The 19,496-nt window shown below is 44.9% G+C and overlaps 1 protein-coding gene across 2 annotated transcripts in view; it reads left to right on the plus strand.

The window, feature by feature from the left end:
• Nucleotides 1-19,229, plus strand: part of LOC145361062 (DENN domain-containing protein 1B-like) — a 60,632-nt gene extending 41,403 nt beyond the window's left edge. For both annotated transcript variants that reach the window (XM_080216624.1, XM_080216626.1), the window contains 8 exons: nt 464-554; nt 658-698; nt 1,711-1,782; nt 2,504-2,560; nt 5,332-5,466; nt 6,433-6,500; nt 7,420-7,630; nt 17,025-19,229. In XM_080216624.1, the coding sequence (XP_080072750.1) occupies nt 464-554; nt 658-698; nt 1,711-1,782; nt 2,504-2,560; nt 5,332-5,466; nt 6,433-6,500; nt 7,420-7,630; nt 17,025-18,107 (1,758 nt within the window). In that variant the 3' untranslated portion in view covers nt 18,108-19,229. The remainder of the gene's footprint in view (nt 1-463; nt 555-657; nt 699-1,710; nt 1,783-2,503; nt 2,561-5,331; nt 5,467-6,432; nt 6,501-7,419; nt 7,631-17,024) is intronic.
• The last annotated feature ends 267 nt before the right edge of the window (nt 19,230-19,496 follow it).

Raw genomic sequence — 19,496 nt, forward strand, 5'->3', positions numbered from 1 at the left:
GCACTCTTTCTAGTTTAATATCCTTCCTATAATAGGGTGACCAGAATTGCACACAGTATTCCAACTGTAGCCTTACCAATGTCTTGCAAAATTTCAGCAAGACATCCCAACTCTTGTATTCAGTGTTCTGACCAATGAAACCAAGCATGCCAAATGCCTTCTTCACCACTCTGTCCACCTGTGACTCCACTTTCAAGGTGCTATGAAAATGTACTCCTAGATCTCTTTGTTCTGTAACTCTCCCCAGTACCCTACAATTAACTGAGTAAGTCTTGCCCTGGTTCAATCTACCAAAATGCACCATCACACATTTGTCTAAATTAAACTCCATCTGCTATTCGTCAGCCCACTGGCCCAGTTGATCAAGGTCCCGTTGCAGTTGGAGATAACTTTCTTCATTGTCCATTACACTACTGATCTTAGTGTCATCTGCAAACTTACTAACCATGCCTTCTATTTTCAGTTTATAGATAATCGTCTGGAAAAACTTAACCAAGGAAAAGGATTAACAGACATATTTGAGGAGGAAGTCAACCTGGGTGGCTTTTCATCAGGTAAGGGCTTGAAATCCTGAGTTTACCCTCTACATCCAACACACACATACTAAGCTGCTTCCTTCTTCACCAATAAGCATGTTCTCTCTGTTTCCCTCCCCAGGATGCTCCAAATCGTACCAGCTGTGGATGCAAAACTTTAAGGTAAATAGAAATAATCGTTTCCTTTAGTGATAAAGTCAGATGAAGGTCAAAGTTTGGGATATGGCTAGGGTTGGTGAGAAGATTAAGAAAACATGATTCAATAAGACCAGGATTGGATTTGAAAAGTCTGTTGATTGTAGGAGCTGGAGAAAAATGTGCAGGGGAGCAGCTGTGAGGGAGCTGGACAAATGAATTAGAGTCTATTTCAACACATTGAGGATTCAGGGAAAAAGGAATGAGGCTGTATTCCCACAAAGAGGTCATTGTAGGAGGAGTGAAGGTGAAGTGTAGGGAGGATGGAGGGTGAAGTGGGGAATAGAGAGAGAGGGCAGAGTGTAGGGAAATGGCAGGTGGAGTGTAGGAGGAAGGAGGGCGGAGTGGAGAACAGCGAGGGCAGAGTGTAGGGAGGATGGAGTGTGGAGTGGGAAACAGAGACAGGGTGGAGTATAGGGAGGATGCAGGGTACAGTGAGGAACAGAGAGGGTGGAGTGTAGGAGGAGGAAGAGCAGATGTACAGAGTAGGGAGGGTGGAGTGTAGGAAGTTTGGAAGGTGGAGTATAGGGAAAGTGGAATGAGGAATAGAGGGAGGGCGGAGTACAGAAGGAGGAAGAGCAGAGTGTAGGGAGTAGGGACGGTGAAGTGAAGGGAGGATGGAGTGTAGGAAGTTTGGAGGGTGGAGTATAGAGGGTATGGAGGCTGGAGTGGGGAACAGAGGGAGGGCAGAGTGTAGGAGGAGGGAGGGCGGAATGTAGGGTGTTTAGAGGGCAAAGTGTAGGGAGAGGGAATGGGCGAGTGTTAGGAAGAGAAGACAGCACAGCATAGGAAGAGGCTTGTGGGTGGATGTGGGGCTGTGGTGAGGGCAGGTCTGGCCTTGGGGGTTAAGAAGGTACCAAGACTGCCCCTGGTACTGCAGCCTGGAAGAGGTGATGAAGTTATGGAGTTCAAAGATGAATATTGAGGGATGTGCTGGGGTGGGACTATCTGATGTTTAAACAGTTGACTTTCTTTCCAGAAAGGTGGTGGAGCCCTGATTCAGACAGTGAGAAGCAAAACCAATCCTGCCATGAAAAACATGTATAAATATGTAAGTACAGAGTTTCAGGGCACTCCCTTTACTCTGGGTCACTGTGACCTCTGAGCCGATTAATGCATTGTCTACACAGGCCAGGTGTGTTCTCAGCAGGGAGCTTTCAATATTGAAAAATATAGGGACTTAAACAGCTTGCCTGCAATTTAAAAACATACACTACTTGTCTTAGGAATCATATATATTAACCATCTCATACAGAGCTCACACTTCCTGTCCACACTCCTATTGACACAACTTGTGTCTCTCTTGTGCTCACTGTCCAATCAAGCCACTCGCTATCCTTGTCCTTTTGTGGATTCAGTCTTCCTTGTCTCTATAACCTTCTAAGATCTCTGTTCTCCTCCTTTCTGGCCTGTTGTGCATCCCTCATTTTAAACTTTCTGCTGTTGGTGATCTTCAACTGCCTAAGCCCCTAAGCTCTGGAATTTCTTCCCTCCACCAATCCATTCTTTCCCCTGTTAAGATACTCCTGAAAACCTGCCTCCCTGACCATGCTAGTGTCAAGTGTTGTTTGCTTACGCTCTTGTGAAGCACTGCAGAACACTAAAGTTTGTTAAAGATTTGGTCAGTCTGATATAGCACCAAACCTGAGAAAGAAAGATTGAAAGGTTTGGACTTGGATGGTGCTAAAGTGAGAAGGTTGGATATGAGGTGGGGAGACAATAGTGCTCCAGATGCAGGAATACTCACTTGGTTGCATATCTTTCACTTCCAGGCTAAAGGTCAAGCTAAATTGGGCCTGAAAGGGATGAAAAATCGACTGAAACACAAGGTATTCTCTGCTTCCTTCATCATTTATCTTTTTCTCCCACTGGTCTGAATTAGTTCACAGGAATTAGAAACAGATGAAACATAGAAACCATAAGCAGGGGTTGGCCAACAATATAGTTAAGAAAGCCCACCAATGCCTCTACTTTCTCAGAAGACTAAGGAAATTTGTCATGTCCGTTACGACTCTCACCAACTTTTACAATTGCACCACAGAAAGCACTCTTTCTGGTTGTATCACAGCTTGGTATGGCTCCTGCTCTGCTCAAGACCGCAGGCAACTACAAAGGATTGTGAATGTAGCCCAGTTCATCTCATAAACCAGTCTCCCATCCATTGACTCTGTCTACACTTCCCACTGCCTCAGCAAAGCAGCCAGCATTATCAAGGACCCCACGCACCCATGACAAACTCTCTTCCATTGGGAAAAAGGTACACAAGTCTGAGGTCATGTGCCAACCGACTCAAGAACAGCTTCTTCCCTGTTGCCATCAGACTTTTGAATGGACCTACCTCTCATTAAGTTGATCTTTTTCTACACCTAGCTATGACTCCCTCATTTCCTTCTCTGTGAACGATATGTTTTGTCTGTATAGAGTGCAAGAACCAATACTTTTCACTGTATTAATACATGTAACAATAATAAATCAAATCAAAAGGCCATTAGATCCTTTGAGCCTGAAAGATTAGAGACACTATTCAAGCCCATCTTATTAAACAGACCATAAACCACATCACAAAGACAACAAATTACCCTCCAAGTCATTAACCATCCTGAATTGGAAATATTTTGCTGTTCTTTCACTGTCACTGGGTCAAAATCCTAGAATTCCTTAACAGCACTGTGGGTGTACCTACACCACATGGACTGTAGCACTTCAAGAATGCTGCTTACCATCACCTTCTCAGGAACAATCAACGCTGGGCAATGAATGCTGGCCTAGCCAGTGACATTCACATCCCATCGACAAGTAAATGAAAAAAAGATTCTATTCCAGGATAAGATTTCTCTGAGACCCCCATCCTAAATATTATAATTAACCTGTTCATCCTAAATTCACAGTATATTTTAAATTAGGGGTGGACTTCTTCCAAGTCCCCACCAGCAGGTTCAATGGCAGAAGGCCCTAAAATCAGTTCTACACAAGTTTCAATTTCCCACAGGATCTTCTAGTACTCGCCATCCCGGATCTGGAAACTTGATGGAGGGTGGCATGAAGCTTATTTACGCCCCACTAATGGAATGCAGATGAAGGCCTGTCTGGTATTTTCCCAGTAAGAAGTCTCACAACACCAACTTAAAGTCTAACAGGTTGGATTTTAACCTGGTGTTGTGAGACTTCTTACTGTGTTTATCTGAGTCCAACGCCAGCATCTTCACATCATGGTGTTTTCCCCACGCCCTATTCTCTGTGACACCAGTCAAGAACACATCTGGAGCAACGTGGTGTGCAGAGGTCAGGATTTACCTGACTAGCCTGGGGGCTACCTCTGGAGTTCAGGTTGGAATCCACGAGTGACCCTGGACCCTGGAATACCATAGTAGTTGGTTGGGAGAGTATCTATCAGATGGATCCTCCAGCTTCTGCGCCATCGGAAAGTCCATCCTTACTGTATTCTTGGAAATCCATCCTCAGTTCTTAGTTGCCTTTTTACAAAGGCTGAAATGCTCAGGTTTGCAGTGTTTTTGGAATACTGGTGTAGGGATATCACATCACTGATTGAGATATTTGATTTAAGCAATATTATATTTATAACATGATATCGCAGAGACTACAGCCTTTTGATACTCTGTAATAAACTTAGGAAATAGGGGTAGGCCATTCTGCGCCTAATGGTACTGATTTCATTTAAATTGCTGTCTCAGGCACATCCCCTTCCTTCCAGCCCTACCAATCCAAACCTACCCCCCTCTCCCAGTCCAATGTCTGGAATTTTCCCTACTTTGTCCAGACTTCTCCTTCAAACTAATCTTGTTCATGCCACCTCCTGTTATCCTTTAATTCCATGTCTCTATTACCACTAACTGCTGATCACCTAACTCCCAACCTGTTTTCCTGGCATCCACGCTACCTGACATTGTGGCTGGTATCCGCGCTGGCACAAGAATCAGAGCGGGCGAGGAGCAGAGCATGGAGAGGTCCGTTGAACTCGGGTGGGATTTTACAGTTTTTGGACAAGCGAGGCCATAAAATCTCATCCTGTAAATCATTCTTTTTCTTCAGCCACCGATTCCCCTTTAATCATTGCCCACCCATCAAAAACTTAAAGCTCAACACCCTCCTCATTTGTCCTTGCAAACTACCACCCCATTGCTAATCTCATTTTTCTCTCCAAAGTCATCCAATATGTTGTCATCTCCTAAGTCTATGCCTATCCTTTCTGAAACTCCATACTTGAATCAGGTTTCTGCCCCTTGCACAAATATGAACAGTTCCAATTGAAGTCACAAATGACATTCTCAATAGTGGTGACCACTGTGTATTGTTCCCTCTTGTCCACCCTGCATATCAGCCACATCATCCTCCTAACACCTCCCCTTCATAGATCAGTCAATGGGACTGTGAGTTTGTGTGTGCTTGTTTTTTCAGAAGTTGCACTCCATGTAATTCAGAAGGCAAGTATGAGTATGTGACTGATAAAACTTACACTATTGGTCTATGTCCAGTCTACCTATTGCATGGCACATGCATTAGCATATAACCCCAAAGAGGCTGACTTGGCCTTTGGCCTTGCAGCTTTGCAACAGAATGATGAATATTGTTTTATTTCCAGGACTTGGGTGAGGACCGAGGGGTTCAACGTGGTGGGTCACTGAGGTATGAACCAGTTGGGGGCTCCTCCCATCAGAGACGCATGCAGTCAGAGTGTTTACAGAATCGTCTGCCAATCACCCAGCACTTTGGCCAGGTAAAGAGCAGCATTGCCACAAAAAACTGGGTTCCTATTCAGATCAGGTACTAGGCATCTGCTCCCTTACTGCCCATCTCTGACTTCATTCCCTAATACATTGACTGCAGCCTCCTTTCCTCATAGCAAATAGCAGCAAGCTTTTGAACTACAGAGAGCTTCCTAACTGAGCTTCACTCTGACTTCACAAAGTATTAAGAGTGATCATCAATAATGGGCAAACTTGGCTGCTTTCTAATTCTTTCATCACCCTTTTAAAGTAAAGAGTTTATTTATTAGCCTTAAATAAGGCTTACATTAACCCTGCAATTCCCGTAGTTACCATACTTCGGCACCTGCCCGGGTCAGTGCACCTAACCAGCATTTCTTTCAGACTGTGGGAAGAAACTGGAGCACCCGGAGGAAACCCACTTAGACACGAGGACAACATGCAGACCCCACGCAGACAGTGACCCAAGCCGGGAATTGAATCCGGGTCCCTGGCACTATGAGGCAGCAGTGCTAACCACTGTGCCACCATGCCACCTTTGAGAGGTGGGGGCCAGGTCAATTGTGGACCTTAACCAATTTGCTGAGTAAGGGCTTTCCAACTGAGCCTTGGAAAGATTCAGGAGTAGAAACCACACAAAAGCTGACGGAATCAACAGGAGGTGTTGCTGTTCATTAAGACTTGAAGCAAAACACATAAACTGAGAGCCCAGACAAAGGTCTCATTGAAGAACTGAGATCTGCATTACATAGATTGATGTATGGAGCTCACAGATCTCAGATTAATGCCTAAAAAACTGTCAACACTTTTTGAGATTTGGGCAAAATACCACTGTATTTATTACATTGAGAGTTTGTACCTAGAGTGATAGTTGTTGGAGGGGTTGGCTGCTGAATTTGATTAGGTGGACACCGGAGAGCATGTGAGCCTGTCCTGGTCCTCTTTAATATTTAACATGTTCATTATTTCTCTTTTAGTCTCGACCCCGTCGACCAGCTCGCCGATACACCAATCCAGATGCAGCACTTCCAACTGAGTCAGTCAGGTAACAAACACTTCCAGCAGATACATACTCCCCAGTGTAGGTCAGATATATACCCCCCCAGTGTGGGTCAGATACATACCCTCCTGGGGGAGGTCTGATATATAGCCCACCCCACCCCATGCTGGTTTGCAGGTCAGATATGAACCCACCATCATGGGTGTGTGGGTCAGATATATATATCCTCCAGTGTAGGTGTGGGTCAGATACACCCCCTCCCCCTCCACCCAGTGCAGGTTTATTTTATTTATTAGTCACAAGTAGGTTTAACACTGCAATTAAGTTACTGTGAAAATCACCCAGTCGCCACACTCTGGCACCTGTTCAGGTTCAGTGAGAGAGAATTTAGCATGGCCAATGCATCTAACCAGCACATTTTTTGGACTATGGGAGGAAACCACAGCATCTGGAGGAAACCCACGCAGACACGAGGAGAACATGTAGACACCAGATAATGACCCAAGCCGGGAATGAAACCCAGGTTCCTGATGCTGTGGGGCAGCAGTACTAACCATTGTGCCACCATGCCCAAGTGCAGGTGGGTGTGGGTCAGATACACCCCGCCCTCCCCCTGCATCCCACCCCCTGCAGGTGTGAGTGGGTCAGGAACCCTCCCCCACGCCATGAAGATGTGTGTGGGTCAAAGGCGCCCAATCATGTTATTCCCCGAATATTCCCTCCTCCCCCACCCCCCCCATCTGTCCTTGGCATGCTCTCCATATGGATGACACACACCATGTCCCATGCTCCTCAGTGATGAGAGAAACCCCCATCATACTCCTGTTTAATTTTCCTGGTCTAAACCCAGGTAAGACTTGTAAGAGCCCAATGTATGAGTATTCCATTTCCCTAGTTGAGTAGTAATGTAAGGAAGCCCCTTGAGCCTTTGTGTTGCTGTAAGTTATTTGTTTGTCTTGTGCAGCTCCACCTGTGGGGAGCTGGGGTTGGTCAGCTCACTGGACACCATCGAAGATGAGTTGCTGGACTGTAACCTCCTGCAGGATGAGGATATGGATCTGCTAGGAGAAATTTTCGACACCCTCAGCACCCAGACTGCACACGACAAAGGTCTTCTGTATGGGACTCGCAGCCTTGACTTTTACAACTTGGATTCAACGGAGGACATCCGTAGGGTAAGGAATCCTCCAACATCAGTTCTGAGGGAGTGCCACACTATCAAAGGGTCAGTGCTGAGGGAGCGTCAGCACTGTCAGTGCTGAGAGAATGATGCACTGTAGGGGTAGTGAATTCCAAAGACTCACAACCCTTTTGAGTTCTGTTTTAAATCTTCTACCCTTAACCTAAAACTATGGCGTCTCGTTCTAGAACATCCAACAAAGGGAGACATCCGCTCAAGTCTATAGTGTCAATTCCCTTAACTACCTTACATACCTCAATCAGACCTCCTCTCATTCATCTAAACTGCAGCAAATATAGACATAAACTACTCAATCTTCCTTCATAAGATAAATCCTTCATCCCTGGCATCAATGTAGTGAACCTTCTCTGAACCGTCTGTAATGCATATCTCTTTCCTCAAGTGAGGGGACCAAACTGTGCCCTATACAGTTGCAACAGCTCCTTTCTACTTTTATATTCTATTCCATTAGCCATGAATGCCAAAATTCCACAGAAACACAGAAGTATAGAATCTCTAGATTGCAGAAGACCATTCGGCCTGTTGAGTCTGCACCAACTCTCTGAAAGAGCATCTTACCCAGGCATATCTGCCTACACCATAACCCCACACACATAGTGTGGCTAGTCCACCTCACCTACAAATTTTTCAAGGTTGGGAGGAAACTGGAGCACTTGGACGTTACCCACGCAGACACGGGAGAATGAACAAACCCCACAGAGACAGTCACCCAAAGTCAGAATTGAACCTGGATCTCTGGTGCTGTGACGCAGCAGTACTAATCACTGTGCCACCATACTGCCCTCTACCATATTTTTTGAGGTAAGGGGACAAAAACTGTATGCAGCATTCCAGGTGAGGCTTTGCCAACACCCTATACAAAGCCTCCCTATTTTTAAATTCCAACCTCTTCGTAATAAAGGTCAAATTGCTGTTTGTCTTCTTGACTACTTGTTGGACCTGCCTGCTGGTTTTTTATGATTCATGTACTAGAGCACCTAGATCCCTCTGCACTTCACTCAGCTGCAGTCTCTCTCCATTTAGATAATTATAAGAACATAAGAACTAGGAGCAGGAGTTGGCCATCTGGCCCCTTGAGCCTGCTCCACCATCCAATAAGATCATGGCTGATTTCTTTGTGGACTCAGATCCACTTACCCGCCCGCTCACCATAACCCTTAATACCTTTACTGTTCAAAACTTTATCTATCCTTGCCTTAAAAACATTCAATGAGGGAGCCTCAACTGCTTCACTGGGCAGGGAATTCCACAGATTCACAACCCTTTGTGTGAAGAAGTTCCTCCTCAACTCAGTCCTAAATCTGATTCTCCTTATTTTGAGGCTACACCCCCTAGTTCTAGTTTCACCCGTCAGCGGAAACAACCTCCCTGTTTCTATCTTATCTATTCCCTTCATAATATGTTTCTATAAGATCTCCCCTCATTCTTCTGAATTCCAATGAGTATAGCCCCAGTCTACTTAGTCACTCTTCATAAGCTAACCCTCTCAATTCCGGAATCAACCTAGTGAATCTCCTCTGCTCCCCCTCCAGTGCCAGTTTATCCTTTCCCAAGTAAGGAGACCAAAACTGTACACAGGACTCCAGGTGTGGCCTCACCAGCACCTTATACAGCTGCAATATAACCTCACTGTTTTTAAACTCGATCCCTCTAGCAATGAAGGACAAAATTCCATTTGCCGCCTTAATTACCTGCTGCACCTACAAACCAACTCCTTGAGATCCTGCACAAGGACACCCAGGTCCCTCTGCACAGCAGCATGCTGCAAATTTTTTACCACTTTTTAAAATAATGGTCCATTTTGCTGTTATTCCAACCAAAATGAATGACCTCACATTTACCAACATTGTATTCCATCCTCCAGACCCTCGCCCACTCACTTAGATTATCTATATCCCTTTGCAGATCTTCAGCGTCCTCTGCATACTTTGCTCTTCCACCCATTTTAGTGTCATGTGCGAATTTTGACACACTAGACTTGGTCCCCAACTCCAAAACTGCTATGTAAATCGTAAACAATTGTGGTCCCAACACTGATTCCTGAGGCACACCACTAGTCACTGATCGCCAACCAGAAAAACACCCATTTACCCCCACTCTTTGCTTTCTGTTAGTTAACCAATCCTCTATACATGTTAATACATTACCCGTAACACTGTGCACCTTTATCTTATGTAACAGTCTTTGGTGCGGCACCTTGTCAAATGCCTTCTGGAAATCCAGATACATCACATCCACAGGTTCCCCATTGTCCACTGCACACTCAAAGAATTCTACCAAATTAGTCAAACATGACCCGCTCTTCATGAAACCATGCTTTGTCTTACCAATGGGACAATTTACATCCAGATGTCTTGCTATTTCTTCCTTGATAGATTCAAGCATTTTCCCTACTACAGAAGTTAAGTTAACCGGCCTATAGTTACTTGCCTTTTGTCTACCTCCTTTTTTAAACAGTGGCGTCTGCCTTTTGATTCTTCCTACCAAAGTACATGACATCATACTTCCTCACATTAAACTCTATTTGCCAAGTTTTCACCCAGTCTGGTCCAAAGATGTGCAGGTTAGGTGGATTGGCTGTGCTAAATTGCCCCTTAGTGTCCCAAAATATATAAATTAGGTGGATGAGCAGGGTAAATCATGGGGAAATGGCCATGGGTAGGATGCTTTGTCAGAGGGTCAGTGCAGACTGGATGGACTGAATGGTCTTCTGCACTCTAGGGATTCTATGATTCTATCTCTATCCAGTTGCAGAATCACAATATCCTCATCACAATTTGTTCTTCCATTTATCTTCGTATCATCAGCAAATTTGGAAACTTTACATTCTGTTCTTTCCTCCAGATCATTAATATAAACAGTGAACAATTGTGGGCCAAGTACTGATCCCTACGGTACTCCACTCGTTACATCTTTCCACTCTGAAAATAACCCATTTATTCCAACTCTCTGTTTTCTATCTAACTGTAAGAAGTCTCACAACACAAGGTTAAAGTCCAACAGGTTTATTTGGTACCAAAAGCCAGTAGCTTTTGGAGCGCTGCTCCTTCATCAGATAATTGGGAGTACTGTTCACAAACAGGGCATATAAAGACACAAACTCAATTTACAAAATAATGGTTGAAATGTGAGTCTTTACAGTTAAAGGTACAGACAATGTGAGTGGAGAGAGCATTAAGCACAGGTTAAAGAGATGCATATTGTCTCAGACAGGATAGTTCGTGAGATTTTGCAAGCCCAGGCAAGTCATGGGGGTTACAGATAGTGTGACATGAACCCAAGATCCCGGTTGAGGCCGTCCTCATGTGTGTGGAACTTGGCTATCAGTCTCTGCTCAGTGACTCTGCGTTGTTGTGTGTCTTCCTGTTGGGGAACACTTCAGCGGTCATGGGCATTCAGCCTCTGATCTTCGGGTAAGCATTCTCTAAGGTGGCTTTCACGACGCACAACAACACAATACTCTCCTGTTCGGAGATAATACACATCTCTTTAACCTGTGCTTAACGCTCTCACCACTCACATTGTCTGTACCTTTAAGACTTGATTACCTGTAAAGACTCGCATTCTGACCATTATTTTGTAAATTGAGTTTGTGTCTTTATATGCCCAGTTTGTGAACAGAACTTCCACTTACCTGACGAAGGAGCAGCGCTCCAAAAGCTACTGGCTTTTGCTACCAAATAAACCTGTTGGACTTTAACCTGGTGTTGTGAGACTTCTTACTGTGTTTACCCCAGTCCAACACCAGCAGCTCCACATGATTTCTATCTAACTGCCAGCTTTCATCCATGCTAACACACTTCTTCCAATTCCAAGGGCTTTTACTATATGCACCATCCTCCTATGTAGCACCTTGTCAAATGCCTTTTGGAAATTTAAATATACTACATCTACAGGCTCCCCCTCAACTATTCTTTCTGTTACATCCTCAAAGAATTCAAGCAAATTTGTCAAACATGATTTACCTTTTATAAAACCACGTTGACTGGGTTTGATTATATTCAGCTTTCCTAAATATTTAGCTATTTCCTCTTTGATTATTGACTCCAGCGTCTTGCCAATAATGGATGTTAAACTAACTGGTCTATAGTTCCCTTTTTGGACAAGGGCACCACATTGGCTGCTTTCCAATCTTCTGGTACCCTTCCAGAATTTAGCATGTTATGAAAAATTTCAACCAGTGAGTCCACTATCTCTGCAGCCACTTCCATTAAAACCCTAGCATGCAGTTCATCGGGTCCTGGCAATTTGTCTGCAATCCCTGACGCAGTCCACAAATTCTTCTTCCAAGCTACCCTTGCCAGTTTGGTTTGTCTAATCAATGTGCAGATTAAAAGCTCCCATGATAATTGCAGTTTCCTTCGAATATGCCCTTGTTATTTCCCCATTTATGCTCTGACTTCTTGACAGGTCACATTATGGGGGTCTATGGATTGTTCCCACCCATGCTTCCCTGTTATTTATGACTTCAACCCAAACTGATTCTACATCACGACTCAGCACTGCCCTGAAACCTTCCTTGATTGACCTTCCTTCCATCTTCTTTCCCCTTTGGCAAATTCTTTTGGAATATTGTATATCCTGGAATGTTGAGTACTCAGTCCTGGTCACCTTGTAACCACATTTTTATAATAGCTAATACATCATACTCATATGTTACAATATGCTATCAATTCATCTATCTTGTTGCAAATGCTTTATTCATTCATAAAGTATATTTAGCTTTGATTTTTTACATTTGTTTACAACTCTGGATTTGTTCTCTGTTGCATATTTCTGTTCATGTTTCATGCCACAGACTGTCATACTACGACAGTCAAGTTCCTCCTCACTATCCTGTGACACTGCTCCCTTATATACCCCTCATTTTTTAAACTTTCCATTCTCAGAACCCTCCTAGTTAGATCTCTTGTTTGAGTCCTTGGTGTAATATAATATTTGTGTGATCTGTCCCTATCTGTAGTTTTGTGTTGATACTCAGACTGATCACTAAACTGCATCCTTCCTTTAACTTTGATTCCTAATTTTCCAAGCAACTGAAACCTCATCCCCACTCTTTAGTTTAAAGCCCTCTCTACTTCCCTAGTTATACAGTCTGCAAGAACACTGGTCCCAGCATGATTTAAGTATAAACCATCCCAACATCCCACTTTCCCCAATACTGATGTGAATGTCCCACGAAACAAAACCTGCTTCTCCCAATGTATCCAGCACTCTAATTTTACATACCTTTTGCCGACTTGCACATGGCTCAGATAATAATCCAGAGATTATAACCTTGGCAGTCCTGTTCTTTAATTTAGTGCCTGAGTCCACAAAACTGCCTACACAGAACATCCTTCCTCATTCTACCTCTGTCGTTGGTGCCTTCATGGGCCACCACCACTGGGTCCTCCCCCTCCCATCACAAGTTCCTCTCCAGTGCAAAACAGCCATCCCAAACTAGGCACCGGGGAAACTTCGAGACTCTGGATCCTGGCTACAGAGAACAGTGTCTATTTCCCTGACGATACTGTCCCCAACTATGACTACGTTTATCTTTTCTCCCCTCATTTGAATGGCTCCGTGCTGTAGTCAGTCCACACAGGGAGCAGGAAAGTCAAACCTATTGGAAAAGGCAGGAGCTAAGGCTCCTGCAGTGCTATCTGTTCGATCATTTGCACTTATACCCACCTGTCCCTGACCACTGGCCAAATTTAAGGTAGTTAATCTGAGGTGTGTATCTGCCTCCTGAAACAGGGTCCAGGTACCACTGCCCCCCACCTGATATGTCGCAGTGTCTGAAACTCAGACTCCAGCCACTATTCCTCAAGCAACCATATTTACTACAAATGGAACCACAATGGGGTCCACCAGTTCCCATACCATGCAGCTACAACACGTCAGCTGGCTCGCCATCCCTATTTTATTTAACTAGCTTAATTTAGTTTTACAAATAAATTTAAAATGGTTTTTAGTTTTTTTAATCTGTAAAATATTCACATTCCTCACACTCTCTTACCCTGTGTAAACGCCGCTCCCCTCGCACTCTTACCCTGTGAAAATGCCGCTCCCCTCGTACTCTTACCCTGTGTAAATGCCGCTCCCCTCGTACTCTTATCCTGTGTAAACGCCGGTCCCCTCGCTCTCTTACCCTGTGTAAACGCCGCTCCCCTCGCACTCTTACCCTGTGTAAACGCCGCTCCCCTCGCACTCTTACCCTGTGTAAATGCCGCTCCCCTCGCACTCTTATCCTGTGTAAACACCGCTCCCCTCATACTCTTATCCTGTGTAAATGCCGCTCCCCTCGTACTCTTATCCTGTGTAAATGCCGCTCCCCTCGCACTCTTATCCTGTGTAAATGCCGCTCCCCTCGCACTCTTATCCTGTGTAAACGCCGCTCCCCTCGTACTCTTATCCTGTGTAAACGCCGCTCCCCTCGTACTCTTATCCTGTGTAAACGCCGCACCCCTCGCACTCTTATCCTGTGTAAACACCGCTCCCCTCGTACTCTTATCCTGTGTAAATGCCGCTCCCCTCGTACTCTTATCCTGTGTAAATGCCGCTCCCCTCGCACTCTTATCCTGTGTAAATGCCGCTCCCCTCGCACTCTTATCCTGTGTAAACACCGCTCCCCTCGTACTCTTATCCTGTGTAAATGCCGCTCCCCTCGTACTCTTATCCTGTGTAAATGCCGCTCCCCTCGCACTCTTATCCTGTGTAAATGCCGCTCCCCTCGCACTCTTATCCTGTGTAAACGCCGCTCCCCTCGTACTCTTATCCTGTGTAAACGCCGCTCCCCTCGTACTCTTATCCTGTGTAAACGCCGGTCCCCTCGTACTCTTATCCTGTGTAAACGCCGCTCCCCTCGCACTCTTATCCTGTGTAAACGCCAGTCCCCTCGTACTCTTATCCTGTGTAAACGCCGCTCCCCTCGCACTCTTATCCTGTGTAAACGCCGCTCCCCTCGCACTCTTATCCTGTGTAAACGCCGCTCCCCTCGCACTCTTATCCTGTGTAAACGCCGCTCCCCTCGCACTCTTATCCTGTGTAAACGCCACTCCCCTCGCACTCTTATCCTGTGTAAACGCCACTCCCCTCGTACTCTTATCCTATGTAAACGCCGGTCCCCTCGCTCTCTTACCCTGTGTAAACGCCGCTCCCCTCGCACTCTTATCCTGTGTAAACGCCGCTCCCCTCGCACTCTTATCCTGTGTAAACGCCGCTCCCCTCGTACTCTTATCCTGTGTAAACGCCGCTCCCCTCGTACTCTTATCCTGTGTAAACGCCGCTCCCCTTGCACTCTTATCCTGTGTAAACGCCGCTCCCCTCGTACTCTTATCCTGTGTAAACGCCGCTCCCCTCGTACTCTTATCCTGTGTAAACGCCGCTCCCCTTGTACTCTTATCCTGTGTAAACACCGCTCCCCTCGTACTCTTATCCTGTGTAAACGCTGCTCCCCTCGCACTCTTATCCTGTGTAAACACCACTCCCCTCGTACTCTTATCCTGTGTAAACGCCGCTCCCCTCGCACTCTTTTATCCTGCATAAACGCTGCTTCCCTTGTGCACTTTTATCCTGTGTAAACACCGCTCCCCTCGTACTCTTATCCTGTGTAAACGCCGCTCCCCTCGCACTCTTATCATGTGTAAACGCCGCTCCCCTCGCACTCTTATCCTGTGTAAACGCCGCTCCCCTCGCACTCTTATCCTGTGTAAACGCCGCTCCCCTCGTACTCTTATCCTGTGTAAACGCCGCTCCCCTCGCACTCTTATCCAGTGTAAACGCCGCTCCCCTCGTACTCTTATCCTGTGTAAACGCCGCTCCCCTCGCACTCTTACCCTGTGTAAACGCCGCTCCCCTCGCACTCTTATCCTGTGTAAACGCCGCTCCCCTCGCACTCTTATCCTGTGTAAACGCCGCTCCCCTCGTACTCTTATCCTGTGTAAACGCCGCTCCCCTCGTACTCTTATCCTGTGTAAACGCCGCTCCCCTCGTACTCTTATCCTGTGTAAACGCCACTCCCCTCGCACTCTTATCCTGTGTAACACTGCTCTCCTCGTACTCTTATCCTGTGTAAACGCCGCTCCCCTCGCACTCTTTTATCCTGCATAAACGCTGCTTCCCTTGTGCACTTTTATCCTGTGTAAACACCGCTCCCCTCGTACTCTTTTATCCTGCATAAACGCTGCTTCCCTCATGCAATACTATCCTGCATAAACGCTGATCCCCTTGTGCTTTTATCCTGTATAAACGCTGCTCTCCTCGCGCTCTTTTATCCTGTGTAAATGCCACTCCCCTCACACTCTTTTATCCTGTGTAAACGCTGCTTCCCTTGTGCACTTTTATCCTGTGTAAACACCACTCCCCTTGCACTCTTTTATCGTGTGTAAATACCATTTGCAGTCTTGCTGCAAGTGTGCAAGCTACTGATGAGACCATATCTGGAGCACTGTGAGCAGTTTTGATCCCCTTATTTAAGGAAAGATATTATTTCATTTGAGGCAGTTCAGAGAATGTTTATTATGACGATCCCCAGTGTCTAATGGGGAAAGGTTAAACAGGTTGGGACTCTATTCATTGGAATTTAGAAGGATGAGATGTGATTTCATTGAAACATATAGAACTCTTAAGGGGCTTGGCAGGGTAAATGCTGAGAGGATGTTTTCCCTTGTGGGAGAATCTAGAACCAGAGGGCATAGTCTCAGAATAACGGGACACCAATTTAAGACTGAAATAAGGATGAATTTCTTCTCTCTGAGGATTATGAGTGAGTCTTTGAAACTCCTTGCCAGAGAAAGCTGTGGGGGCAGAGTCACTGTACATATTAAAGGTATTGATATTTGATCAGTAAGGGAATCGAGGGTTATGGGGAAAGGGCAGAAATGTGAATATGAGGAATGTCAAATTGGCCACAATCCTATTGAATGACAGAACAGGCTCAAGGGGCCGAATGGCTGTTTCCTATTCCTGATTGCCTTATTACCTGCTGCATCTGCATACTAACTTTCCAGAATTTGTGCATGATGATACCCAGATCCCCTTGCACAGAAGCATTTTAAAGTTTCTCAGCATTCAGATAATGCTATTTTAATCTCATGTTTATTTAATTGCTGTGTATTAAAAGACATTTCCTTATGCAACAAGTCACTGCATGTCAAGGTAAAATCAGTGTGTTAAGTGCTCTATATGAGGTCTGTCTGAATGAACCTTGCTTGTTCTGCATTCTTTCTTTATGATTAAAAAGTAGCAGGCACTATATCTGACCAGGAAATGCCTGCTGCTGAAACATTGGGTATGATGAGAGACATGGGCTCAGTGGCAGCATTCCTCAAAACATTCAGATTATTTAATTGATAAAACTTAATTTATCCGTCTCGTGTTTGCAGATCAAAGACACCAACCCCAGTGAGGAGAATCTGAATCTTAAGAGCAGGAGGGAGTCTGAACCAGCCAGAGACAGGACGTGGGCTTTCAATGGCTCTGCAGAGTGTGTGAAGTCCCTCTCAGCCTCCTTGGACGAGTCGTCAGGTCTATCCTCAGTATCCAACAGCCAGCCAGACCTCCGAGATTCTGGCAGTATATCCAGCAGCAGTCACGAAGAAAACATAGCAGCTTCCGAGGCAGAGACACTGAAACACAACACTCCAACTGACAGCAACACAGCAGAAGTAGTTTCAGCTGTTTCCACATCTGGAAAGATCAATGAAAAGTGTACAGGCATTCACTGGGATAAAGGATCTTTACTGGCTCATCCCAATGGAATATTGGCTGAAAATGGAGGTACTCAACTGGAGGCAGGCGAGAAGAGAGATGAGGTCCTAAATGAAAATTTACAAGATATCAGCTCATTGGTCTGTAAAGATGAATCTAAGAATGACAAAGAACAAGTAGCAGCAATGGATCTTGTTGGGAGCGTAATAACATGCACAGAGAGTAGAGCTGTCCAGACCAGTAACATTGAAAAATTTCCTCCTCCAACAGCTCCTAAAACTCAAGTAATGGAGCGGAGAGCAAGGCTGACAGCCCAGGGGTTTGAAGGTAACAAAGGACTAAACAGCAATGACATAAAGGGGGAAAGTCCCACTGGTCAGGAAGTGAGATCTAAGGAACAGGTTTCGAGTACAGATAACTCTCTACCTGCTCCTGCAGATATTGCTGATGAGGAGGCAACAACTCCTAGCGTGCAATCTGCACGTTCATATTTCAAAGCTCGATCAGAGGAGCAAAAGGCTGAAACTGTAAAAGGAAAGGTCCGGCAGTTGCCCCCCTCAACAGGTGGAGCCCTCAGTGTATGTAGCAAAACAGAACAGGAGCCAGGAAAGGCCCTGTCAGAGCCGATCATCCCTGCTAATGGAAGGTCCCCAGAAAGTGAGGAACAGAAACCTGAATCAGCAACACAGTCAGACAGAGAGCTAGATATTACATCTCCCAGAAAAGTTTCAGAGCTGAAAAAGAGATTTGAAGCCTAACAAATGACTACGTTTACAAAGACATGGTTCAATAACTGGCATTCTGAACGTGACTAAGTTGGCAATGGATATTTGCTTTGTGACCACATGGTAGATGTACTGAGCTACACAGACTTTTCCATTCTGAACTGCACATTCACATCTCCCGCTCAGTAACATTTTTAAAAACGCCTTCCTGGACTAGAATTGGAGCTGGTGCATTTAGTGTATGGAAGAGGAGTGGTGGGTGGGTGGACAGAGGAGGAATTAATGCTTACAAATTATGCCAATATAGTTCAGAATTTTGTAAATTTAAACTAGTGATGTTTGGCTGATGGAGCTACGATGGCTGTGGATTGGGTCCTTGGACAATCAGCTTTGCCAGTGCACAAGTAATATATTTTTAATTGCATGAAATAAGTAATTTTGGTAGAGAGAGAGAGGCAACGTGAATTTAATGGTACCTTTTTTAAATGGGGTGGGGTGCAGGTGGGAGGGAAACATACTTGAGGATGTATAGATCTTTAATAGGACAAGTTAAAAAAAATCTTTTTAGAAAGCAAATAGAATCTTTGGCTTTATTAATATTGAGGTAGCACACAGAAGCAAGGAAGTTATGTTTAACCTTAATAAACACTGATTAGACCTCAATGCAATCATGTATTGAACTCTGGGCCCCCACAATTCAGGATGTTGGGGAGGGAGAGTAAAGAGGAGATTTATTAAAATGAGACCAGGAATTAAGGACTCAGGTATGTGAAGCTGGGATTATTCTCATTAGAGCAGAGAAGGCAAAGGAAGATTTGGTAGGGATGGTCAAAATCATGAACCTAGAGTAAATAAGGAAAAACAATTTGTATTGGCGGGAAGATCAGTAACAAAGGAGGCAAGATGTAGGTCATTGGCAAAAGAACAAGGGGGAAGTTTTTTTAAAAAAGTGAGTTGTTGAGATCTGTTTGAAAAGGAGTGGATAAATTCAGTAATAATTTTCCAAAGGAAATTGTATTAAGAGATAAAGATCTTGGAGAGAGAGAGAACAAGGATAGCTGTTTCCAAAAGGCAGCGTAACGTGCCGAGTGGCCTGTGTGTGCACTATATGGTTACTCTGAGCGACTGTCACGCACGCACGTGTGTGTGTGTGTGTGTGTGTGTGTGTGTGTATGTATATACTGCAGTACCAGCCTTTGGCCAGGTGAGAGTGATGTTTCAATAATAATGAACAATTTCCAGCAATCTAGAAAGGACATTTTCAGCTCAGAATGGAAGAAAGGAACATTTTGCAGCATCTTTCACAATCACACGATAGCCCAAGTCACTTTACAGCCAGTGTACTGTTGTAATGTAGGAAACACAGCAGCCAATTAGAACCAGCAAGATCGCACAAACAAATTGAAATGAGTGCATATTTGC

This window comes from Carcharhinus amblyrhynchos, chromosome 33, assembly GCF_965287045.1.
Source record: "Carcharhinus amblyrhynchos chromosome 33, sCarAmb.v2.hapA, whole genome shotgun sequence".
NCBI lineage: Eukaryota > Metazoa > Chordata > Chondrichthyes > Carcharhiniformes > Carcharhinidae > Carcharhinus > Carcharhinus amblyrhynchos.